Below are 27,389 nucleotides of genomic sequence, written 5' to 3'. Positions count from 1 at the left end.
CCCAAGAAAAAAGTAAATATTTGAAAAAATTTTTGAAAAACTCTAATATGAACATGAAGGAAAATGGCCTTATAAACTATTGGTCAAATATAAATTAACACTATCTTCTCAAAGGACAATTTGGTATACATTTATCAGAATTTTATTTTTTTAATGTTTTTAAAATTTATTTTGAAGGGAAGAAGGGGCAGAGAGAGGTGGAGAATCCCAAGCAGACTCCACGCTGTCAGCACAGAACCCAGCACGAGGCTTGATCCCATGAACCTGGAGATCATGATCCAAGAGGAAATCAAGAGTTGGATGCTTAGCTGACTGACTGAGCCACCCAGGCACCCCTATTTCTCAGAATTTTAAGCTGGCATTTCCTTTCTTTCAGCAATGTCACTTCTAGGAGTTTATCCCATGAAAAACACATATACACAAGAATGTAAGTATAAATACTATCTGTAAAAAAATATATAGAATTTTATTCTAATTTCAGTGACTAGAATCATGTACTAGTTTTAATGTTTTGGCATCCTTTCAAAACATAAAAACTTTATTCTATAAATCTAAAAAATATCTATATAAATACTATCTGTAATAATATGTATTGGAAATAATCTAAATGTTGAAAAGAAAAATAATTAAGTAAATTACATCATATTCTTAACAGGGAAAATGTAAGTTAAAAAGACGGTGGATCTATATACATTAACAGAGAATAATTTCCAATTTATATAATTAAGTGGCTCACATACAATACATTAGCTATATTAAAGAGATATATCTATAATAATAGTAAAGGCACAACAAAGGATCTAGAAAGATATATACCAAACCATTAAAAGCGGTTTTATCTCTAGTAAGAAGAAAGTAATCAGCATAAAAAGGGAATTCCTGGCCTTTTCTTCTGTTTACTTCTTTAATTTTATGTGTTTCTATGTGACTTACATAATACAATATTTTATTAAAGAAAGTATACACCAAACAGAAGAGTTTCTCCAACCCTCCAAATCTGAAGTTTTAAACTGAATACTTCAAGCTTCTTATTTTTCTACTCAAACATTATCAAATATTTTATTATTCAGATTTGAAATTCAAGACACTGTAACAAAATTTCCTTAGTAAAGGTCTAAGAAATTTTGGGTTCAACTGAGATTTAATGTAATTATAAAAGTTTATAATAAAATGAAATAGAAGCACTTAATCCTAGGAGATTTACCAAAGTTCCTACTTTTATAAGGACATGATATTCACTAAATTAATTCATTCAAAGTTTACTAACATCAACTGTTGATATTTTAAATGGAGAAATATTCACTTATAGGAAAAAGGAAAAGCCGTAAAATACCAGCAAACACCCTTCTATAGAAGAGTCTGTATTCACATACTGAAGTGTGTTTAGGCAGACTAAATTGCTGATTAGATTCAGCGGCAATTAGTAACTCAGTCTTTAATTTTATTCTAATTTCATGACTAGAATTATGTACTAGTTTTAATGTTTTGGCATCCTCTCAAAACATGAAAACTTTATTCTATAAATCTAAATATTCAAGGCCATTTAAAAACAAATGTTAAGTAGTACAAATGACCAAAATTCACCTGATTTTTGATAGACAAATCTTTCTAATGATAAATTAAGATATATATCTGGGGAAAAATAAAACTTGATCTATCAAGTAGCTATGACTACTGAATTAACTGGTTTCTAATTATTCAAATAGTAAATATTCTCCCTCAAAAAAATGATCAAACTATAAAAATTAGGTTTAACAATTATTAATAATTAATGAACAAACTTAGGTATATTAAGGTGTAACTTATACCTGATATAGAGAAATTCCAGAAAAACATTCAAAGTCTATTTATTTCCTGCACTTTCCTTTCAAACTAAATAAATGACATAAAAGAATAATATACCTTTGTGTTTTGGATTCATTGTCAATTTTGTACTGTTCAAAATCTTGACTAAGAGACTGTAGCTTTCCTTGAAGTCTCTTTTCACGGTCTACACTTCCTTGATAAAATTTCATCTCTTTTTCCATCGCTTTCATTTTTTCTTCCATAGCCTTAAACTCGTGAAGAATTAGGTAGCTGACTCCACAGTACTTACAAACTTTTTCTTCAGGGGACATCTAGAAAACAGACAAACATACATATATAAATTGAAATGATATTTTTTAAATTCCGAAAACCAAAGTTCTACTGAAGATGTTATTGCAACCACACTGGTTAAATAAAGTAAATGTACACTGGACTATGCGATGGAGTAATAATTCTGATGTTGCTGACATCTGGATAAAATTTTAAAAATTGGCATGATATTGACTGACACAGAATCTTGGAATTAGAAAAGGGTCTTTCAGAGTGATTATTTCTCCATAGTATCTCTAAGAAAGATTTACTCTTGAAATATTTTCCATAAAATGAAACTAAAAATGATGAAAACATCTTTGTAATTCTTGTTTTAAGATGAGTTTTCCATGAAGTGGAGAGAAATCACTGGCCTTTCACTGCCAGCTGCACTGTGATTCTGGAGATGCCTCTTGGCTTTTTCGGGTCTTATTTTTCCTCATTTACAAAATTATGGCATTGGACCAAATGAACTCTCAAGTTCCTGTTCAGTTTTAACATTTTATGATTTTTACAGAATTTGACAGAATTTACAACAGAATTCTCTTATATAGCCATAAATACCAAAAACATTTTAAACCTCTCTTTTAACTAAATCTCTTCTAAATCCCTTCTGACTCTGTTCTTTTCCCTTCAGGTGGGCATGGTTATACCCATTTTAGAGATAAGGAAATGGAAACCACTGAAGTTAAATAACCAGTTGGTATATGTAGACATTGAGATTAAACCCAAGTCTACCTAAAACCAGCACCTACCGTCTATTACCATTTGTGTCATATTTTTCTGCCATGTGTGTGTCACCTTAATCCTCTTCTTAAATAAGAAGTTCATATATCTCTGGCCAGCATAAGGGCAATGAAAAATGGAATTCTAGCAAAGTGAAGAGAGCGGTAATTCTTTCTTAAGTCTCAAGTATATAAATATTCCTCAAGTAGACTCTAACTGTCCTGCTATTCACAAAGAATAAGAGCTGGCTTCATTAAATATTGGCCCCAGGGCACTAAAATGAAAGTAACACTTATATTCAAGGGATACTTACTCTTAATGAAAACTATCTTAGGACTATAGAAACTGCTCCCATAACTAACAGTGACACACTTCGTCCGCCTATCGATGCCATTACACAAGAGTCAGTTGAAACAAATAACAAATCCTTTACATAGCATCATTTTGTTCCTCTAAAGTTCAATGACAAAAATTTCAAATTAAAAAATGCAATACTGTGGGATACAGATGAATGACTACATCAACTATCTAACTGCCAGTGATACCAAATTTACAGTAAAACAACAAGTTTGAAACAAATCATAAAGGTAACTTGGTACAAGCTCTGGATGAGTTCATACAGTCTAGTTAAGAATTCTAATCTAGATAAGAAGTTATCCAGATTCTATTTCAACCTCCCAAATGATGGGAAACTACTTCATAAAGCAGCCTGTTCTATCTTCTGACAGCTTCTTATGCTGACCCCAAATCTGCCTCCCTTGAAAGTCCACTGGCCCTAGACCTCCTAGTAACCATGCACAACAACCCTAGACCTCATTCTAATATTTAAAGACAGCTATCAGGAGCACTCCATATCTTCTTCTCCAGGTCAAGAGTTCCAATTCTTTCAGCTGTTCCCATATGACATGGTTTTGAATTTCTTCCTTATTCTGAATAATTTTCTCTGAACTTATTCCAGTGTTCTATAGATGTTTTAAAGTATGGTGCCCAGAATTTAATACCCCAGTGTGACTGGTCTCACTAAAACAGAATAAGAGAGGGCTCAAACTTCTCTCATTCTAATATCTCATGAGTAATATCATTGGTAGTATCTTCTAATGCAACCTGGGATCACAATGGTGTTTTGTATTTTTTATATGTTGATAGTATATACTATAACTTGCTTTTATGTTCAATAAAGCCCCTATTAAAAAATACTTCAGTGCAAAACCATCTTTCATTATATTAAATATACCAATCTATTCCTTCCCATGTATGTTTGCTTTTTTAGAGAATCCACCTTCTACAGTCCTAGCTACTCTGTTTGGTAATGTGACTAAGTCTCCCTCCACCCATCAACCCTAGCCATGGCTGACTGGGGGATGAGGACTGGACATCAGACCCAAATGAACCAAGCACAAAGCTGGGATGAGACAGCCAGACTTGTAAGTGTTGAATACCCAGGTATTTGGAACACCTTTAGCAGCCTTAATGGAGATAGATCATGCACACGGTACAGAGTAAGCCACATTACTGGAATGAGAGAGAATAAGCAGACACACAGAAACAAGATGAAACAAAGATAATCTGAATCCAAAGTCAGAGAGAAAAAAAAGTAATGAATGACCTTCAAATTCCTCACTTCAGTTACTCTTGTGACCCAGCTACCCTACTTTCCCTTTGGGATCCATGCCCAATCTTCCTGCACTATTCTCTTTCCTCCTTATGCTACCTATTTCTTGCAACCAATAACCCTCATTCTATTGTGTAACTGGTTTTTCAGACTGAAGTGCAGAAAATTGAATTACAATTATAAAGTAAATAACATATATATTTACACATACGTGTCTTAGACACACATAATATCTTTTTTTTCCTTTTTTTTTAAGTTTTATTTTTATTTTGAGAGGGGTGGGGCAATTTGAGAGGGAGATACAGAATCCTAAGCTCTGAGCTGTCACCAGAGCCCAAGGCAGGGTTCCAACTTACCAACCATGAGATCGAGATAATGATCTGAGCCAAAGTCAGACACTTAACCAAATGAGCCACCCAGGTGCTTCTGACACACATGTATCTTAAAGATATGTATGTCTTAGACTCAGCCTTTACTTACTGACTTTGGTGTCCAGGAAATTTAAGCTTTCTGTCTGTATGAAAATTGATTCTTGTAAGCTGTTTTTCCATCTAAATCACTGATTTAAAATGTTGAATATGACAAAATTAAGGAAAGAACTCCACAGCATGTCCTATCTAATTGGTTGATACTGATCCATTACTCAGCACATTTGAAGAGCTGAAGGTACAACTTTTCAACTGGTTATTAATTTGTCCAATTATCTTTATAACCAGCCTATATTTATCCATATTGTCTTCAGGAATACTACGGAAAATTTAGTCATATGTCTTCATGAAATCTACATATTCTATGGTTACTGTAGTTCCTGGATCTAGTAACTGTACACAACAGCTACATGCTGATTCTCTTAATGAACATAAAATTGGCTCAAGGGTTATTATTTTCTCTAGTATATCCTCACAAATCATCTTTTAATAAATATATTCTAGTATATGGTCTGGGATTGAAATTGAGTCCACTGGTTGTAGTTTATGGCCATTTTATACATGGAATGGCATTTGTATGTTATCCTTTAACTCTCTCTGTGTTCTCAATGATCACCAAGAGCAGCTCCACAATCCCATTCAAAGGTACTATCAGTCCCTGGGAATGTAACTTATCTAGGTCAAGAGACCTGAACTAATTCAGAACAGATGGGTATTTTCTTATAATCCCTTTGCTTTTTGTGAATTTTGGTTTTTTCTCATCAATTTGAAAATCATATTGCTTACTTGAAGGCACGTTCATTCTTAACTTTATAAATGCCTATTAATCACAGTTCTTGCCCATATTCTGGCAAAATGCTTTATCCTCATTCTAAACAAAACTCTTACTAGGTAGAGCTTATTTGCAGCCTGACGTAGAAAACAGAAATAGTATAAACTTCACAGTTACAAAAGTTATTAAAATGTTATTCTAATATTCTAAACAGCAATCAAGGCAGGGGCAGGTAGAGCTGAAATACATAAAGTAATACATTTTAGAGAATAAGTATTCTAGAAGTTCAGCAAAGAATACTCAAACATGATATCATGATCTAGGAAACAAGACAAATTATAAGAGTCTCTAGAGTTCATCTAATGTGATGTGAATTACTGATGATCTATGTTAAGTAAGTATATTGATCAAAGGTTTTCAGTATTATTAACCTGTAAATAAGTTACCATAAGTAAAAATACAACAGTAAGAAATGTAATAACACTTTCAAATTCTTAGGGTTTGTATGGGCTAATTACTTAGGACAGCTCTGTGAAGCTTGAGAGATTATGAAATACTATAATTATATTCCCTCATGAAGTAAAAGTTATCTGTTTTTTTGTGAAATATAATTTGTGCTTCGTTCTTATAACTGGTTCTTATAACTGGTGTTATATCATGTCCTCATTTTCTAAGTAAAATAATGGCATGCTGTCATTCTTGACAAAACAAAAAAAGAGCTATATCATGAGCAGGATGTTTTTGCTTTCTACAAGACACACTTTGGAGGAGGCGTTAACAAATTCAGGGTATTAAACAAAAGTAGAGACATTTAAAAATAAATTATAGAGGTACCTGAGTAGTTCAGTCAGTTAAGTATCCAGCTCTTGATTCTGGATTAGGCCATGATCTCATGGTTCGTGAGATCAAGCCCCACTTTTGCACTATCTGTGCAGAGCCTACTTGGGATTCTCTCTCTCCCCCTCAATCTGTCCCTCCCACTGTGCTATTTCTCTCTCAAATAAACATTTTTTAAATGAAATTTTGAAAATTATAAAATAAACTTCTCAAATGTGGTATCTGTACTTTTAAAATTATAGTTACAGTAAAACCTTGGATTGTGAGTAACTTGTTCTGCAAGATAGGCAAACATTTCTAATAAATTTTAACATGATAAACGAGTGATGTCTTGCAATATGAGTAGTATATGACACCAAACGTCACATGATCACAACTGAGCCAATGGTTCTCCTCTCTCTCTCTCTCTCTTTCTCTTTCTCTCTCTCATTGCGGGATTGCAGGTGATTGTCTCCCATGCTCAGATGCTCAGTCTCAGGCCACACTGTTTGGCAAAAAACAGTGTTTTGTTTTTTTTTCAAAATGTTGGAAGGTGCTCACAACTGGCACCAGCGTATTTTCTGTCACTTCAAAAAACCTATGAACAGTCCTTTTTCATTTCTATACAAGAGTAAGTTTAGGAAGGCTTTGCTTCATTCTAGGTCAGGCTGCCTGCATATACAGACCCTTTCCTCGGCTGCCTTATTGCCAGTTACATTAAATACAGTGTTTGACAAGAGTTTATGAATACTGTACTATAGTCAACATCTGTGCCCTCCAGGCAGAGAAAGGTTGAAAAGAAAGGTGATAAGAAGAAGGAGATGATTACAGTGGAAGTTAAGAAGGAAATCATCAAGAAGTATGAATGAGGTATGCGAGTGGCTGAAATTGCAAGATTTTATAAGAAGTATATGTCTGCATCTCATCTACAAAGGAGGAGGGAAGAAAAGGCAGAGGAATCAAATGAGATTAGGGAGATGTGTAAAATGTGGAAAACAGTGCAAAATTTTGTAGAAAAGTACCACTCAAAGAAGGCCGTAGGAGTGCAAGCAATGAAACTGTTCAACGACAATGCAATGTCACATTTCTGCGAAATCCTCAAAAAGAAACAAGAGCAAATGTCATTGGATAGGTTCCTTATTAAAGTTGCATGAAAAGAAAAAGATTCCATTGAGCCAATAATAGCAGTGATTCCATTGGTGATAGTGAAAGTCATCCTACACAATAACCCTCTCTCTCTAGTCTCCCTCACACCAGCCATGAAGGTTTTCAAAGGTAAGTACAGATTAATTTATTTTTCTTTATATTTTGTATTTTCTTTATTTTTTGCATTATACTACAGTGTTGTAATCATTTTTATATGAATATTTTTGGGTTGTGGAATGAATCATCTGAGTTTCCATTATTTTTTAGGGGGAAATTTGCTTTGATATATAAGTCTTTGGATTACAAGCATGTTTCTGAAATGAATTATGCTTGCAAACCAAGGTTTTACTGTATTTAATATAGAAGTGATGCAAAATTTTTAAAAGGTTAAATTAGGCTTTGAATCCTTTTCAAAGTTCCTGTCTGTGCTTGAACTATAAAAGGCATTCCAGTAACCTCCTGCTGCCCAACTGAACCATTCTCTGCTCTAAAACCGTTCTTCCTTTCTTCCCCCCCCCCCATCCTATGCTTTTTATACTTGGATAAGGAAGAAAGAAACAAACTATTCCATAAATATAAGACTGATAGCAGTATAAAATGTTACCCCTTCTAAGAGGTTTTCCACTTAAAAAGATGCAAAGAGGGTCTAGCCAGTGAATTTCATTTGGATTGGGAGAAACATTTTAAGACAGGATAGTGGACTTTTTGAATCATTAGTTATACAGGTCACCTGACCACTTCATAAGGCCATCAAGACCTTCCTTATCAATAGCCAATTTGCTATACCATCAATTTAAAGATCAATTTTGTATAGAACATCTACAAAAATCCCTATAGCAACATTACACTCACTAGCAAAAAATTGAGTGTTTTTCCCCTAATATCAGGAACAATGCAAGGATATATATTTTCTCTACTCTTATTCATCATAATGCTGGAAGCTGTAGCCACAGCAAGAAGGGAAGAAGTAAATGACATGAAGGAAAGGGAAGGGAAGGGAAGGGAAGGGAAGGGAAGGGAAGGGAAAGGAAGGGAGGAAGGAAGGGAGGGAAAGAAAGAAAGAAAGAGAGAGAGAGGAAGAAAGAGAGAGAGAGAGAGGAAGAAAGGAAGAAAGAAAAGGAGAGGGAGGGAGAGAGGAAGGAAGGGAAGAAGGAAACTGTCCCTATTTGAGGCAACATGGTTGTCTACATAGAAAATCCTGAAGCATCTACAATAAAACTCCTAGAACAAATAAATTCAGCAAGGTCAACGAATGAAGACAAACATAAAAAAATTGTATTTGTATACACTGCCAGTGAACACATGGACAGAGAAATTAAAAATACAACACCAATAATGATTGCTCAAAAAAATAAAATAGGCTTAAATCTAGCAAAATATGCACAGTAGTTGTATGCTAAAAAGTATAAAGTGCTAATGAAAAAATCAAAGAAGATCTAAATAAACAGAGAGACATACTAAAGATTCAAAATACTAAAGATAGCAATTATCCCCAAATTTATATTATATAGGCTTAATGTAATTCTTATCAAAATTTCAGCAAGATGTTTTCTTAAGATATAGACAGGATTGTTCTCAAATTTATATGAAAAGGCAAAGAAACAAGAAGAACTAAAACAGTCTTGAAAAAAATAAAATGGAATCATTTTACCTGATTTCAATATGTACCGTATCGCTATAGTAATCAAGACTGTGTGGCATTAACAAAGGGAGAGACACATAGATCAATGGAATAAAATAGTGAACCCAGAAATAGAGCTGCATAAATATGCCAAACTGATTTTCTGCAATGGTGCAAAAGCAATTTGGTGAAGGAAAGACTGTCTTTTCAACAAATGGTGCTGGAACAGTTAGATATCGATAGGTTAAAAGGAAGAAGGGATGGAGGGAGGGAAGGAAGGACCTTAAACTAAATCTCATACCCTATACAAAAATTAACTCAAAATGCTAACGGACTTAAATGTAAAACATAAAAATAGGATTTTAGAAGAAAAAAAAAACCTAGGAGAATATCTTCAGGATTTCCTAGGCAAAGAATTCTTATACTTGATACCAAAAGCATGATCCATAAATGGAAAAATTGATAAATTGGATTTCATCAAAATTTGAAACTGAAAAAGACCCTGTGAAGAGGATGAAAAGACAAGCTACAGACTGGGAAGAAAATATTTACAAACCCCACGTCTGACAAAGGACTATAATCTAGACTACACAAAGAACTCTCAAAACTCAACAGTTTAAGAAAATCCAATTAGAAAACACATGGTCAAGGGGCGCCTCGGTGGCTCAGTCAGTTAAGCGTCTGACTGGGCTCAGGTCATGATCTCATGGTTTATTAGTTCAAGCCCCCACTGGGCTCTGCCGTCAGCACAAAGCCCTCTTTGGATCCTCTGTCTCGGTCTCTCTCTGCCCCTCCCTTGCTGGCAAGCACACACGTGCGCACACGCCTGCGTTCTCTCTCTCCCTCTCTCTCACAAAAACTAAAATTAACATTTAAAAATTTAAGAAAAAAGAAAGAAAGAAAACACATGGTTGAAAGACATGATAAGACATTTCACCTAAGAGAATACAGATGCTAAATAAGCACATGAAAATATACTCAATGTTAGCCATTAGGAAAATGCAAGTTAAAACCAAAATGAGTTATCACCATATACCTATCAGAAAAGCTAACATAAACACTAATGACAACATCAAATTCTGGCCAAGATGCAAAAAAGCTGGCTCACTCATACATTGCTGGCGAGAATATAAAATGGGACAGCCCTCTGGAAATGTCTGACAGAGTCTTAAAAAACTAAATATGCAGTGCAACTACTGTATAACCTAGCAATTTCACTCTTGGACATTTATCCCAGGAAAATGAAAACATATGTTCACATAAAAACATATACACGAACACTTACAGCAGCCTCATACATAATAGCCAAAAACTGGGGGGAAAAAAACAAAACAGATGTCCTTCAATAGGTTAAACAAACTGTGTAGTACCTTTATAAGGTGGACTACCTCTCAGCAACAGAAAGGAATAAACTACTGATACATGCAACAACCTGAATAAAGCTCCAGAGAATTATACTGAGTGAATAACCTAATCCCAAAAGGTTACATATTGCATGATTCAATTTAGATAACACTCTTGAAATAACATAATTACTGGAGATCGATGGTTCCCAGGGGTCATGAATTGGGGATGGGAGGTGGGGTAGTAGAGGTATATGAAGAGGTAGGTTGAGGTGAATGTGACTGTAAAAGGGCAACACGAGGAAATCTTGTTGTATAGAACTGTTCCACATCTTGACTGTATCAATGTCAATATCCTGGTTGTGAGAGTGTAATATAGTTTTGCCAGATGTTACCCCTGGAGGCTCTGGAGGAAGATAGGGAAGCTAGGGAAGAAAAAGCTGGCATCTCTTACTATCATTTCTTGCAACTTCATGTGAATCTACAATGATCTCAAAATAAGAAGTTTACTTATAAAATAATAAAAATGAAAATAAATCAATCTGTGACTAAAATACAGAGGTTAATCCATAAGAAAATTGTGTTGAACAATTTTTTAAAATGTTGGCCTCATATATAAATTATACATGACACACTCATATTTATATAAATATGCTTCTAAAGTGTTTTTCCTCCAATATTTATTTTTCCATTGGGAAACCTCACCTTAGTAGACTCTATGACCCTCTATGGCCGGCCAACAGAAGTATTTTGAACTAAAAATAAAAAAAGATTTTGGACTACAAATTGACAAATGCAGATTTTTCAAGATCTTAGGTCATAATAGTAACAGAGTAGTTTCTCCAAAAATTATATAGCTTCCTATGTCTTTTGTCATTAGGTTTTAAAACTGTAATTGCTTAAAAACACAACACACATACTCACACCCACATACAAATATCACTACTTTTCCAGGATGCTAGTGCTAATATTTCTATGACCATATTCTCTTTCTTTTTCCTTTACTTTAACTCAATACAAAATCTGACCCTAGCCACAGTGGCCCAAAATGACCTGGAAAATTACGTTTATTTTTTCTGGCAATGACAATCTGTGCTTGGAAATATAAAACTGTTATTCTGAATAAATTTCAAAGTTCCAAAGCACTAAAATTACTTTACTGAAACAGGACAAAATGAGCTGTTACTGCTAGGGAAAGGGATTGTTACCCCAGAAAGAACAATGTGCACTCCAGCCTGCATCACCACTTGTGTTTTGTAAAATAAACAACTTCAGTCTCTTTACTTTACTTTGTGTTCTGTAGTAATAAATATCTCCTGAAGCTAAAATCCTATTACAAGTGCTCATTTTGTCACCATTTAAAAAAAAACAAGAGATCAGTTTTACTTTTGTAAAATAACTAGTTTTTCCACAGTTTGTTGGAGTTGTTTTGACTTCTGCATAGGTCCCCTGGCAAAAACAGCAAAAGGAAAATTATTTGTTGCTGTTTTTTTTCTTTCTAAAAAGAGAAGTCCACGTGTCTGTAACATCAGTTGACATTCAGGAGGGGAATAAATATACAATTAGTACTTTGCTGATCTATAAGTATTGTTTAAGTGTTAAATGTGGCAATAAAATCTTAAACTTAGAACAAGTTAATTCTGCTTCCAGAATGCTGGATGACAATTTCCAGCAAAGCTGTTGGATATTAGAGGTCAGAGACAGGTAGGAGTTAGCTCAGTCTAGAGAGAAAGAGTACATTCAGAGATATGGTCTAATACACACAGAAGTGAACTGTAGAGTCTAGCAGCAGACAAAGGGGGCAAGTGTAGTCCTGCTCTCCTACACAAGCCTGTTTTACATTTTCTGCCACTTAGGGATATGGAAGTCTGAGGAATGTCTTATGCTCAATCAGGAACTATGACAAAGAGGGGTCCCTGTGTGGTTCAGTCAGTTAAGTGTCCGACTTCTGCTCAGCTCATGATCTTGCATTTTGTGAGTTTGAGCCCTGCAGTCAGGCTCAGAGCCTGGAGCCTGCTTAGGATTCTGTGTCTCCCTCTATTTCTGCCCCTCCCCCGCTCATGCTCTGTCTCTCTCTCTCAAAAATAAATTAACATTAAAAAAAAAAAGAAACTATGACAAAGAGCAAAAAGATTTAAGAATGGGAGTCAAAGATTACTTTATTCTTTCTTCTCTAAGATTTCCTAAGATGAGACCAGGGGGAGGTAATTTAATGTTAGGCTTCAAAGGGCAATGGATTCTTGCACCAAAAGTGATTGTCACCAGCATTCTTCTCCACACTTGTCCCCACCACCTTTACTTTTTCTTGCAACTCTTTCTATTACTACTAGTTTTGCTATTAATAATACAGTGTAGTACATGTTCACATTCCTTACCATGTATCTTTCATGTGATTTATTGACTATCTATTTCCAGGTCATATAGCAAAAGTATAAAAAGGAATAAAGAGGAAAGGCTCATCTTCTCTTCTACACTAACTTTCCTTGTCTATACACAGGGGAAAAAAAAAAAAAAAAAGAAACACAGCAGAGGCTTTTACAGAAAGAAGAGCCAGCATAAGAACAAACACAAAAAGTTAACAGAACAATTAAAAAAAAAAAAAAAAAAGCCTTTGAAAGACCTGTCACCACCTACTGACCCACACACCTCAAGTACTTGTTCATCCAATAAGGAAATGAGCACAATTTCAAAGTCATTGTGGGAAAAAATTATTTTTCTTCATCTTAATAAAGCAATGGTTCTAATCTGAGGTATTCCTATTAGCATTGTAAGCCATATATCTATTAACATGATTCTGTATGGAAAGATGTATGCAAGTTGACTAAATAGATATACTGCCTGATCAGTAAGCAATTTAACAAGTTACATTATGGACAACCTAGATGAATCAAACATAGGTAAGAAGTTGTGAAAAAGAAATAGCTGCCTTATTCTTAGACTGTGCTTTAATATGCTGAGGCTACATGTACACATTTTTGTTGGCTTTATAATTAAGTACCCAGAACAGTGTCTAGCACATAATAGGCACTTGATAAATATTTGTGGTATAAATGTATCTAACTTGAGTCTGAAAAAGTGCAGAGCTGCACTTTACGTTCTAAACATTCAGCAGGACCAGGGCTACAATCAGCATAATTGTCCAGGGACTTAAGCAGTGAGTTTCTCCTGATGTCTCTCCTCTGTACTATATGGACAACTGCCTGCCATTCCTGCCTTGAGAACAGAACTGTACACTCATGAAAGGTTTGGTTTTATCATTTTTAAATGATTTACTTATATAGTACTTTAAACATGAGAAAAAAGCATTCTACGGTTCTCATGAAAATCTTATCAAAATAAATACATACCTAACTTGGCCAGCTTTTTTTCACCATTAAGCTTCTGTTACTTTGGCCTAGGATGCCCTATTATCCTTCTGTGTATAGAAATACTCAGCTTTCAAGGGCTAATTCCAGTTCTGTCACCCATTCCAATATCAGAGATTCCTCCCCCACCTGTGCATTATCAAGGAAGATACTACCTTATATGACATTTAAATCATAAACTGTTTTTTAGAGTTATTTTTTCATGCCATTATATATCCTTTTCCTTGGCATCTGCAGTATGCATTGTTTCTTTCAGACTGTTTTGTTTTGTTTTGTTTCTTTTCATCTCTACCATACCAGCCTACTATTTGCAAGAAACTCAGTTGAGGGAGAAAAGGATATTCCATGTCTTCAAACACATATAAGCACTGTTTCTCAGACAAGCATAGCATAACTAAGCTCTCTCTCTGCTTACTATCTCTCATGTCTAATTTAAAAGGAGAAGCAAATTAAATGCAAAGGTTTAAAAGGTCTTTTTCTAGGCTTTTCCCTTCTAGTTCCTGCTAGGTTGCTTTTTACATAAATCTGAAGGACATGCAGTAACATTAGCATTAAGTTAAATCAATGGCATGATTAATGCTAACAGGCAGCCCAGAGCAACATGCACAAAAGGATAAAAGCATATCTGAGGGATGACTACAATTTTTAATTAAAAAGTAACGGATTGGTGGTTAATTAAGAGTTGACTGTAGATTTACTGAAAAACCTCAATGACTAATGATAGTTAACGTTTGAGGTTTTAATTCACAATTTGTCAATCAGTTTCAAAGAGATGTTTTAAAAATTATACTGTTAACAATGTATGCATTGCCAAATTAAATACAGGATAAATGCTTCTGCCTGAGGACAGATATGAACTCACAGGGAGGAAAGCAGGATAGAAACCGTGAAAAAAATGATTGTTAACCAGATTCAATGAGTTAATATATATATGAAAGGGTTTAAAACAGTGTCTGGTACATGAGAAGTGGCAAGAATTGAGGTCAAACTGAATCAGACCCTTAAATGGAGAGAGACATAAAAATCTAGCATCACAAAAAGTTACAAATTAATTGCAGTTACTATAACGTTTTACTGCTAATTATTTGTTCTGCAAATACAGGACGAGGATCACTTAAAATCTTAAATCGACCCATTTATTTCCATTTTTCAAGCAAGTTTTTTTTCTGAAAATCTGCCCCAAAAGATCTAACTATAGTATTTGGACATCCCTGAGGCCCTCTTTTCACAAGAGCCCCACAAACACCTGGTCAAATACTGTGTTGAAATTATTGATATCTGGGGCGCCTGGGTGGCTCAGTCCTCTGGGCATCTGACTTTGGCTCAGGTCATGATCTCACGGTTCGTGGGTTCGAGCCCCGCGTCAGGCTCTGTGCTGACAGCTCAGAGCCTGGAGCCTGCTTCGGATTCTGTGTCTCCCTCTCTCTCTGCCCTTCCCCCTCTCATGCTTGCTCGCTCTCTCGCTCTCTCTCTCTCTCTCAAAAATAAATAAACATTAAAAAAATTAAAAAAAAAAGAAATTATAGATGTCTTCCTTCACAGGTCAAACATTCTTTGCACTGAATTGAATTCTACAGTCTGGCCATTATGATTATTCCCCTTACCACTCCATGAATTCATTGCAGATCCCGTGACCAAAATAAATGTAAAACCTCTGAAATCACTCCCCCACGTTTTATAACTATCTTCCTTAAAATGCTCTTAATGTTATGCTGTAATAACACAATATAATATCATACCTTTTGGATTTCTTCAGGTAATGCATGCATGGGGACGTGACGATCCATAATTCCTCAAAATATACTGAGGGAGCTCTGAAGTAAAATAATCTAAAAACATTGATGGCAATGGTCAGAACTGAAATTATGTGAATAAAATTCAAAGATATAAATTCTTGCAAGTAGTCAGAGATGAATGGTGATAACTTTTAACAGTTATTTCATCAACTCAATATTAAAAGGTACAACTGGGCTTTTTTCAATTACCTATTAGGCCAATAGAATAGGAAAGATCATAGACGACTCAGAAATATTTTCTTCCTTTAGAACTTTATAGTCTGTGATTTCTGTGGTGGTTTACTACTAATTATTTGTTTTGCAAATACAGAACAAATGTTGCTTAATTTTTTTAATTTTTGTTAATGTTTATTTATTTTTGACAGAGACAGAGTATGAGTGCAAGAGGGGCAGAGAGGGAGACACACAATCCAAAGCAGGTTCCAACCTTTCAGCACAGAGCCTGACACAGGGCTCAAACTCACCAACTGTGAGATCATGACCTGAGCCGAAGTCAGACACTTAACTGACTAAGCCACCCAGGCGCCCCTAAATGTCACTTAAAATTTTAAACAGACTCATTTATTTCTGTTTTCTTTTAAGGGTTTTTTCCAAAAACCTAAGAGAAAAATATCTAAATATAGTATTTTAGTCCAGTAGATAAGAAAAACAATTGTGACATGAATGCTGGTTTAAAGGATGAAGTACAAAAAAATATTTAGAGTTCTCATATTAAATATGATACGCAGGCACTGAAGAGTCATCAAACCGTGAGAAGTGCTAATTTTACTTGAGATGAACACTTATATAATTTTATGCAGTTATTCTACCTAAATAAATTTTCATTTCCTAATAAAACAATTCAACATAAAATTCTATCACTACTTTCATAAAACCACACAAGACTAATGGAGGGAGCACTTTTGGTTCTTTTATCTATTAATTTATTTATTTTGAGAGAGAGATGGAGAAAGAGAGCATCCGAGGGGAAGAGAGAGAGGGAGAAAGAGAAAATCCCAAGCACACTCCACACTGTCAGTGTGGAGCCTGAAGCAGGGCTCGAACTCACGAACCTGGAGATCAGGACCTGAGCTGAAATCAAGAGTGGGATGCTTAACCGACTGAGCCACCCAGGCGCCCTTGGTTCTTTTTTTTTAACTTTCCCAAATAGGGAGAAAGCATACACAGCCCAGTTTCATGAAAGATGCTTAATATATACATCTAAGGAGTGAGGGGTAGAAAGAGGGCAGCAGAGTAAGATACAGGCACCATTCCACAGCAATGAAGAAAGTCTGAGGGGAAGGAGTGGTAGACAAGGAACAACCGATGAGCTCAGGAAAGAAAAATGTTTTATCTTTCTGGTGAGAGTGGTGAATTAGGGAAGGTTTCCTGAAGCTGTTTGCTTTTGATCAGAGCAGGATTTGACACAAAGATACACTGGAGAGGCACAGTATTCTATCAATACAGACAGCAACCCAGGCACAACGAGGTGGCAGGGTAAGTGCAGTTGACAAAAATTCCTGCAGCAGCAGTATTTTTTTTAGGTGTGCAACCATTGGTGGAAAGAAAATTCCCATCCCCTTGTGTTAGCACAAAGCCTATTGTTTTAATGTGCTGCTGTTTAAAACAAATAACTAATGATCTGTCTTCCCATATAAACATAATGTGTGTTTGGTAAGGTTAACTAGAGTTAACTAAGGGCGTAAAGTTTAACTGCCATAGCTAACATAGGCCCACACAGCCAAGTACATAATAATCTGACATTTGGCAGACAGTGATGTGGCAAGAGCTCATTATTAACAGAAGGCTAATTATTCTCTCTTCTGCCATTTTACAATGGACTTAACCATCAGTAAAGAAGATGGCATCATCTTAATCAAACTCTACTGGGAGTACAATTTTTCCTAAAATTGCCAACTAAATCTTCTTTTGAAATTCCATCGGTAAAATTATTTGAGAGCATGGATCTAGTGACAGCATAAACAGAGGACCAGTGGAACAGATTTGTTTAGTACCTTCTTTGTCTGTAAAGGTATTCCAATTTTGGGTCCTTCTTATATAGCAACTAGGAAAATCTGGCAGATTCTGATTGAAGAAAAATTAAAAATCAAATACTGCCAACCCAGAAAATCTCTCCACAATGCAGAAAGAAAACAATTTTATTATTGAATAAGCATTTAACTAGACTGTGAGGCACATCAGAGCCAATCTGCTAAAGAGACTACAAAGACAGAAAGCACATTTTTTTATGCAGCCACGTAGATACAATCCATTACATACATGTTCTCAAGAGAAAAGGTAACTCATCCTCAACACAGTGGGCTATATACACTTTCATAGTTCGTTCCCAAATCAGCTAGTAATTGAAGTAGCTATCTGCGCTGGTTAATTGCGACTGTTCTATGGAATACAAATCCCTGTGATAGAGCCCGTGGTTACTCAAGTAAGGAGCCTAGGGCGAAACTCCCAAAGGTGCTAAAGAAATGGGAAGCAGTTTTCCTTGATGTTTACATTTTAAAGAAGTGGCTCCCACGTCAAGAAAAACATTCTGGGTCTTTAGAAAGATTTGAATGCGTATTAAAGGAAGAGAAGCAGCATTCACAAATTTACAGAATTTCTCAAGAAAGGAAAGGAGGTAAGTCTTTCACCTACGACAATACGGCAATTTTTTTTTTACTTTACTCTTACATAATTTTGCATGTTTTATCAAACTAGTTTATTTTGTTCTTTCACATTACATACATGTAGACTGCCCTTCAGCGAGAAGTGTGGGGAAACTGGCAGCAGCTACGTAAGTATCTGTGAATCTGTTCTCTTAACGGAATCACGAAGACGTCGAAAATACAGAAACGTCCTTGACTCTTCCCTTCCGATTCCCTTCCCTCACAGCAGTGTCACGTTGGGCCATTAACTCATGTTCAGCTTTCAGGCCCTTCCGTAAAGAGCTATTCCCCTGGCGTGAATCACCCGCAAATGAGCAGGTCAGGGTCAGGTGAAACGGAGTTCACGCTCTAAGACATTCCTGAAGAGGTGGGATTTTCCAAATAGAAACCAACTGCACGGCCGGCCAAAACTGCTGGAAGGGTTTTGAAACCCGTCCCTGCCTAACCCCGCTCCCTCGGGACCTGCTGTTGCAGGAAGAGGAGGAGGAGGGTGCGGGGGTGAGGCCGAGCGGCGCTCTCCCGGAGAGCAGAGGACGCCTGGGGCGGGCGGGCTGGCGGAAGCTGTGCAGGGGCCCCAGAGAGGGGCGGAGGGGACGCTCGGGGGCCCCAGCCCCTCGGCGCGGCGCCTCGCCTCGGCTTTCCCGCCCTCTCCTTCGGTGCCAGCACGCCTCCGCTCCGGAACTGCGTCCCGGGGGGCGGGGTAGGCGGGGGGCTCAAAGGAAGTCATTCATTGTCTCTCACCTAGACCTCGACTCCGAGGGCGAACGAGCGGCTTTCCCGGTCTCCCGGGAGACCGTGCTACACGTCTGCCTGACGTCAGGGCGCGGTGACGTCACGGCCCACGCCAGCTCGCGAACTCGGGGGATGCTCCCTTGGCCCTCCCGGCCACACGCGCCCGGCGGAAGCGGGAAAGCTGACGGTGGGGTTCTGAGGAAAGAGCTTGTATTATACAGAGCGCTGTGGGAGGAAAGGAGGGGTCGTCAAGGGCCAAGCAGAAGAGGGCGGGCTGGGTCGTGGTAGAGGCTGCTGGGAAGAAGGGACATGTCCCTAGCCCCAAGACTAGGTTAGAGAGAGACACTGCCTGCAGTGGAGGCCCAAGTCCGTGCGCCTCTGACCCCAGGCTCTAGAGCCCGTGGGGCGGACACAGCATCGAGCAATTATTGTTCTTGAGCGGAAAGAAAAGAAGCCCGTAGAGGACACTGGTGTAAAGGGAAGAGCTGGGCATTGCAGTGAAGGCAATCGGGGAGGCATTCAAGTTTTCATCCTAGTTCCAAAGTAGTCAAAAGATATAAGGGCTTATTAGTTCAGGAGGTATCTTGAGACCCCCTACTCACAAGTTGTTTATTTATAGAAGACTGCTCACACTTACAAGGGACGTACTTTCCTTCATAAAGCAAATATTTATTAATGACATACTACTAAGAGATGAGCACTGCATACCAGAATGGGGTGATGCTCTGTGACTAACCCAGGTAGGGACAGCTATTGGTATGACTTTCAAGTGAATCATTAATCCCAATGTCTCCTGAATATATGAGGTCAAAAATGCAGCTCTGGGACGCCTGGGCGGCTCAGTCAGGGAAGCCCAACTCTTGATTTGGGCTCACGTCATGATTTCACCGTCATCATGGGATCGAGCCTCACTTGGGGCTCTGTGCTAAGGGTGGAGCCTGCTTGGGATTTTCTCTCTTTCTCTCTCTCTCTCTCTTTTTCCCTTTCTCTTTGCCCCTCCCTTGCTTGTGCATGCACGGTCTCTCTCTCCCAAAATAAACAAACATTAAAGAATAGAAAATGCAGCTCTTACAAGAAAAAACATCTATGGCTTACCAGCAGGGAAAGAAACTTGTTACCACTGAATGAAGTACAAAGAAAATTAATTAAAACTTGTAGATTCTGGGGTGCCTGGGTGGCTCAGTAGGTTAAGTGTGGGACTTCAGCCCAGGTCATGATCTCAGAGTTCGTGTATTTGAGCCCCGCATTGGGCTCTGTGCCGACAGCTCAGAGCCTAGAGTCCGCTCCACATTCTGGGTCTCCCTCTCTCTCTCTCTCTCAAAAATAAACATTAAAAATTTGTTTAAAAATCTGTAGATTTAGAGGTGATCAAATGATGCAGAGCAGTGCTGAAACAGTAGTCAAACTGCTGATGACAGCTGTATATTAATGAAAATGACAGCATGAAGTACTGAACACTCCTAAAAGCCTTGTCTTCAAGGCCCTGAGAGTCTCGGAGATAGATGTACCCTGTACCTGTAACCTGGCTGATCTTTTGCCTGCCAACAACTTTGAGTTTCCACCCCTCAAAGAGCATTTTTCTTCATCTGAGAAAGATAAACAATAATTAAAGGCTTGAAGAGAGGATTAGGGGAGTGGTGGGGAGCCAATGAAATGGTCAGGTATAGCATGCTTATAAGAAGCACGAAGAACTTTCACAGCTATTCGTGTTCAGTATGTTTCTTTGAGGGACAATGAAGATAGGACTGTTCTCAACAATGGGGAGTTTAGACACAGGTCACACACACACACACACAAAAGCGGTTCATCTCGATCGACTGAGTACTTTATCTGGAACAGAAATTGCTCATCTAAAGCAAGATGATTCTTGGGCTAGTTGGGCTAGTATGATTATCAATACTAATATTGTTTAGTGTATATAAGGAAAGGAAACACTTCAAGGATAGGAGAAGATACAACTGAAAGGCTGTTAATTCATTCTGAGAGTTAATTTCATCTGTCTTTTGTCATCTTTACATTGGCCTTGAAACCAATTTTCCTTCCACCATAAATGTCCACACCATAAATGTCCGTTAGACCAGGACTATCCAACAAGATAGTCACATGTGACTGTACAATTTAGTCAAAATGAAATAAAAAATTGCTTTATTGCACTAGCCACAGTTCAATTTCTCAATAGTCACATGTTGCCACGGCATCAGACAGCCCGTATACAGAACATTCTCCTCATCAGAGAAAATTCTACTGAGCAGTGGTAGGCCAAGTAAGAATTTCATGGATAAAGAGCATTGATAGATTGTGAGGAATAGCTTTTGTTAAAAAGTAGCAGTGAAAGGTGTTATTCCTGAGTACCACAGCACAGATGAAGATTTGTGACAGGGTGTTAGAGATTTTTTTAAAAAAGTAATCCTAAAAATCTCCCCTGGGGTTTTATGTATTTATTCTTGGCTTTCCATTGATCTCAGTCTCTCCTTCTCTCTCTCTCTCCCCCTCTCTCTGGGCTCTTTCCTTGTCTTAGGTTTTTCCACTACTTTAATGCACCCCATGACTGGCCATACTGGAACTGAAATAGAATTTAAAATGTTCCCATCATTGGCCATATTGAATAAGATTTTGTGTTATTCTGTTATTAAGTGAATTTTTTTTCTTGTAGAGAGAGAAAGAGAGAGCATGGGAGAGGGGCAGAAGAGAAGAGAGAGAGAGAATCCCAAGCAGGCTCCATGCCTGGTGAGGAACACAACACAGGGCTCGATCCCATCACCCTGGGATCATGACCTGAGCCAAAATCAAGAGTCTGATGATGCTCAACTGACTGAGCCCCCAGGTGCCCCTTGTTCTTAAATTTTAAATCAGCTAAGTTTCACTATTTACTGTGACTTTTCAAGTAATCTAGTGATAACCAAATTAAGTTCCTTTTCATCTCCTCTGTGACCTTTTTGTTATTCTTTTTCCCCTATGGGTCAATGACCCCTGGAAGAAAAAATATAGTCCCTAGTTTTTGGAGAAGAACCTCTGTAAAGTGACTAATGAGGGCTTTCCACAATGTCTACAGACCTTTGTGTCGTAGTATTAACATTTATGAGAACACAGTGTCTGTGCTTTTGTTTCTATTATGAATGTACCTAAGATATTGATCCAGCAAGGCATTGTCATTCATCCCATTCATTTGGTAAGCAATATTATTTCCCTTCCCCTTCCCTCCCCCTCCCCCCATAAAAGGCATGTGGAAGGACATGTACTTTGTCAGCAAGTCTGATAAAAATACAAGGAAATCTATCCAAAATTGCTAATTTCGTGGTTCAGAACTGTACCAAGGGAGCATGGCAAAATTATAGTTAGCCCAACTTTATTTTTATCCTGTGAACCAGAACACAGTACCACACTACTCCCTCAAAAGTCTGAATAAAATGGTTGCAGACAGGCCTCCCAGGTTGGAAGCAACCACGGCTCTCACTGCTATTTCTGAGTTCTATCCAATGCAACCACAGAATTTTTAAAAAGCTAACCTTTATTGGACTCCTTCTGTTTGCCAAGCACTGCATACACAATGTCTCATTTATTGAAAACCCTTCCAAACATAACTCAGTCAGATCATACTTATTGTTTACTTTTACCCAAATGATGGAAGTGGCCAAGGGCATGGCCCAACAATACATGAGCACTGAAGGGGACTTGGACTGAGAGTATAAGCAGAAGCACCTGGGCCGCATGTAGTAGGTCAGTTGACTCTGCCAGCCAGTCAGTGACCAAACGGCATCAGCCTGCTGTGGATTAGTAACATCTGTAAATACTCAAAAGTTTTGAGTTCTGAAAACTTTGTCATAGACTTACTGTTCTCAAAAATTTTCTGATACAGCTTACAGTTTTCAAAAAATTTGTCAGCTACAAGTGACCACTTGCTTTGTTTTACTCACCCCAACGCATTTTATTCTCACCAAGATGTGGATTAAATTTTTTTCATAATACTGCTTTTTTAACTGCTAATCAACATCTAAAGTTGTAGACTCCTTTGTAAAGCTACTTTGTATATTTTGGATTGTTTGTTTTGTTTTTTTGTTTTACTTTTTTTTAATGTTTTTTAAACTTATTTTTGAGAGAGAGTGTATGTGAGCAGGGGAGGGTCAGAGAGAGAGAGGGAGATACAGAATCCAAAGACAGCCTCCAGGCTCTGAGCTAGCTGTCAGCACAGAGCCTGGTGTGGGGCTCGAACCCACAAACTGTGAGATCATGACCTGAGCCAAAGTAGGATGCTTAACCGACTGAGCCAACCAGGTGCCCCTGTTTTGTTTTTTAAAATGTTTTATTTTTATTTATTTTGAGAGAGAGGAAGGGAGCGAGCACAAGTGGGGGAGGGGCAGAGAGAGAGAAGGAGACAATCCCAAGCAGACCCATGACCTGAGCCGAAATCAGGAGGCAGTCGCTTAACTGACTGAACCACCCAAAAGCCCCTACTTTGTATATTTTGAATTCCAAATAACTGATCTAAAGGTGGCTTTGGCCACAAAATAACTATTTGTGGGTTTTTGCTCTGTATATTTTTGAATCCATCCCATGTGCAGTATAAACCTTAAGTGTGTAATAAAATGAATGTCACAATGTTTAAATAACATCTCTCCCTAGTAGTTCAAATGTGTTGTGATCTGTACAATAAATTCTATACTGAATTCTTTTTAGCCCTAAGAATATAATTATTGAACGAAACTCCCAATGAGATATCAGGTCTTTAAATGATAAATGTCAACTCTCAAATATTAAAAGTAAGTCAGGCACTACAGTGAAACCTTTAACGAATTTAAATGTACTCTCTTGTGGCCTGTTCACTACTGATGAGAGTTTTAGCCAAAAGTGTACTATGTGCCATATATGGTTTAATATTTGTTACATGAATGTATTTATTTTTGAGATATATCACATTATATTAGTTCCAGGTACACAAGATAATGAGTCAATATTTGTATATATTGTGAAATAATCACTATAATAAGTCTAGTTAACATTCATCACCACACATGATTACAAATTTTTTCTTGTGATGAGAGCTTTTAAGATCTATCTTTTCAGCAACTTTTCAAATATACAATACAGTATTATTAACTGTAGTCACTATGCTGTACATTACACCCCCAGGATACATTTACTTTCATGAAGATATTTTAAAACTAATAGAATAAAGCTCTCCAGGCACTGACTTAAAACTCTTGTAATGAATTTGATGCTAAAATATATGACACTGATAGTTCTTTAAACTCTCAGCACCCAATATATACCCTATAATAAATTTTAATGAGTTCAAAGACTGAAAATTGATAAGTTCCTTATATATTTAAAAAACAGCGTTTGTAGAATTTGCTTGTTTAATGAAATTATAGCTTATTTCTAAGATTTTCATGGGATTCTAATGAAGCATCTAAGAATCTAATTCATATGTGTTTTGATAAGTGATTGGCAGAAGTGATTTCATTCTACCTTTGTAAAGATGAAATTCATGTTTTGGTACCTATAATTTTAGGCAGCAATGGAATTTATATGAATCAAATTATAGCAACTTTCTTGTCATTTTGTTATATCTCTATTAATAGAATAATTTAATTCCATTAAATAAGGAGTTGTGAATCATCTTAAAGATATTTTCTTATGAATTATTGATAAAAAATATATCAAATAATATTACCAAACCTATTAAACAGATGAAAAAAAGTAAAATACTTATAGTAGCCCTGGTTTGCAAGGGTTTAGAGCAATAGCACTCTTAAACATTGCTTTTAGGGTGAAAATTTTTAGGGTAATACATTTATGATGTTGTAAACACCTTGAAATATTCAAACTGTTATAGTGGACATTTGAGCCCCTTCTTCCTTTTGTTCAAGAATCCAAACCTCTTCACCCTCCCCTCTCCCTACCCTCAAGCACAAGTGAATCATCCCAACTCCAGGAATCAGCTCAGATCAAGTCAATTCTGCTAGCCCCTTCCCCTTAGCCAGTGATTTAAATCATAAATGGGCCTATGACCCAGTTCTGACCAAAAAGGCTCCAAGAGAAGGCTTCTAGAAGCTTCTGGGAAGGTTCTTTCTTATCAGTATATATATTTATTGTTCATCACAGTCTCATTTATAATGTTTAAGAGTTAGAAAAACCAAAATGTGAAAAACTGGATATATCAAATATCAAGATTGTGCACCTGTTAGAAATGATCATATAGCTCTTTGGTGATTAATGTACCAAGCAAGTTAAAAATAATATTATATATCCCCCCAAAAGTATTCCAAATCGCATTCTAAATATACATTTTGTTATTTATTTCTATAAATGTATATTTTAGGATACCAGAGTACTTCACAGAATCAACCGAAGGGCTGAATAACCAAGCTTAAAAAAGCAGGAAACATGACTGCTTTGAGAACTTCAGATATGAATTCTTGAACTATAAAAAGTCGTGAAGTCTCAGCCCTTTGAATCTACCACTTACTGATGGTTGGTTCCATTCTCTTACAGTCTCTGCACATGGCCGACAGTCCAGTTTTGCCACCAAGAGGGGAAAGAAGAGGCTTCTGTTCCCAACCTCCAGTTAGGAAAATGCCAGGAAGTGACTCTTTGGCATGACTTAAGTCATACATCAATCCCTTGATCAAACTGCTGAACCTAGGAGGTATCAGGTACATGCTTCCTGACCAATTGTGAGGATCAAATAGGCAAAGCACACATGATGAACCTCCCTTTCTAATTATATGCCTAGAACAGTAGAGGGGCAGTTCTGTAGCAGAGGAGTGCTGAGCATAGGAAATGAACAACCCCACATACACTTAAGAACCAGTCAACCCGGAGGGGGGGGGCGCCTGGGTGGTTCAGTCGGTTAAGTGTCCAACTTCAGCTCAGGTCATGATCTCACGGTTCGTGGGTTCGAGCCCCGCGTCAGGCTCTGTGCAGACAACTAGCTCAGAGCCTGGAGCCTGTCTTCGGATTCTGTGACTCCCTCTCTCTCTGACCCTCCCCTGCTCACGCTGACTCTATCTCTCTCAAAAATAAATAAAACATTTTTTAAAAATATTAAACAAAAAAGAATCAGTCACTGGGAAAACCTTCTAAAACTCAACAGTGACTCTTGCTCTCTCCTTACACATGTGGTAAGTGGGGAGGTAAATATGTGTATTTTGAAAAAACTTCCTAGGATTTTATGGTAGGTATCCTAACCCAGGAGAATCCCCCTCTTCAATAATAATACTACGTTACTTGTATAACAAAAATATATGTGGGTGTGTAACTAGGCACCTTAGGCCTAAGGGTAAGAGTAATAGGGAAATAAATGAGAGCTGAGATCCAGCAAATTAAAATTTCATTAATAGTAAATAAGATAATGTGGAATTTTAAACACTTTTAGTCCAGCGGAGTGGTTTTGTGTGTTAAAAAGTTTTGGTGTTAATATTTTTGATTTGTCCTCCAAACTTGATCAAACTTGACCTGGAAATCACAAACATGCGAGTAACATAAATATATACCTGAGCGAAAAACGCTTTTGCTTACATGACCTTGCCAGGTGTCTTATTATGTCTGTGACCTTTTGTTTTCTTTTTTAAAATGCTCCTGGGACTCTTGAGTCACCATACAGAGGAGGTCTCTCCAGTCCGCCAGGGAAATCAGGTACTCCTGCTTTTAAAATACAACACTGGAAAGAACACTTCTAGGAGGAATGACAGCACTCACAGAATCCCAACTATGTTACTCATTTTTGGGCAAAGTGGACAAAACTGCCTCCTGAAGCCGCCATCCTTGCTTTGTTCCTTTCTGTGTAAGCACGTCACACGAACCGCACCTTTGCCCCCTGCCTCTTAAAGTTTTCTTTGTAAAGTTTCCCCAGCGTGACTGCTTATCGATGAAGCAGCTCTGGTTCCCGGTTCGTCTAATACATCCTATGTGCGCGCGTTTTATTACCGAATGTTACCGACGTTCTGATAACAAGGAGACGCGTATCCTCCCCGGTGAACTCACTCCCTTTCCCAGAAATCTAGCGTGACTGCGCNCGAGTAATCCGGCGAGGAATCCCTGATTCCTCCTGGCTCCCGACACACCGCGCCCTCAGCCGACTTTAGCCCGAGAGGGTGATGCCCTCCACTTAAAGCCAGAAAGTTTCCATCTCCGCTGCTGTAAAGCAAACACGTCGGGCGGCGGAGGGAAGAAGAGCGACGCCGGCGAGGAATCGCTCTCTCCCCGCGGACCCCTCTCGGTTTCCTTAGCAGGAGTGGCGCCTGCTCGGTGCCTTCCAAGCTTGGCCGCTCCATGG

The 27,389-nt window shown here is 37.6% G+C and overlaps 1 protein-coding gene across 1 annotated transcript in view; it reads right to left on the bottom strand.

Annotated features, from left to right (window-relative positions):
- Positions 1 to 15,767, bottom strand: part of LEKR1 (leucine, glutamate and lysine rich 1) — a 171,177-nt gene extending 155,410 nt beyond the window's left edge. The window contains exons 1-2 of the mRNA XM_077750101.1: positions 15,684 to 15,767; positions 1,903 to 2,117 (exon numbers count right to left, since the gene is read on the bottom strand). Of these exons, the coding sequence (XP_077606227.1) occupies positions 1,903 to 2,117; positions 15,684 to 15,731 (263 nt within the window). The 5' untranslated portion in view covers positions 15,732 to 15,767. The remainder of the gene's footprint in view (positions 1 to 1,902; positions 2,118 to 15,683) is intronic.
- Between the last annotated feature and the right edge of the window lie 11,622 nt (positions 15,768 to 27,389).

Source organism: Crocuta crocuta, unplaced genomic scaffold (assembly GCF_008692635.1).
Source record: "Crocuta crocuta isolate KB4526 unplaced genomic scaffold, BGI_CrCroc_1.0 scaffold19, whole genome shotgun sequence".
NCBI classification, from domain to species: Eukaryota; Metazoa; Chordata; class Mammalia; order Carnivora; family Hyaenidae; genus Crocuta; species Crocuta crocuta.
The sequence above is the reverse complement of the archived record's forward strand: the minus strand, read 5'-3'. Positions and strand labels throughout refer to the sequence as shown.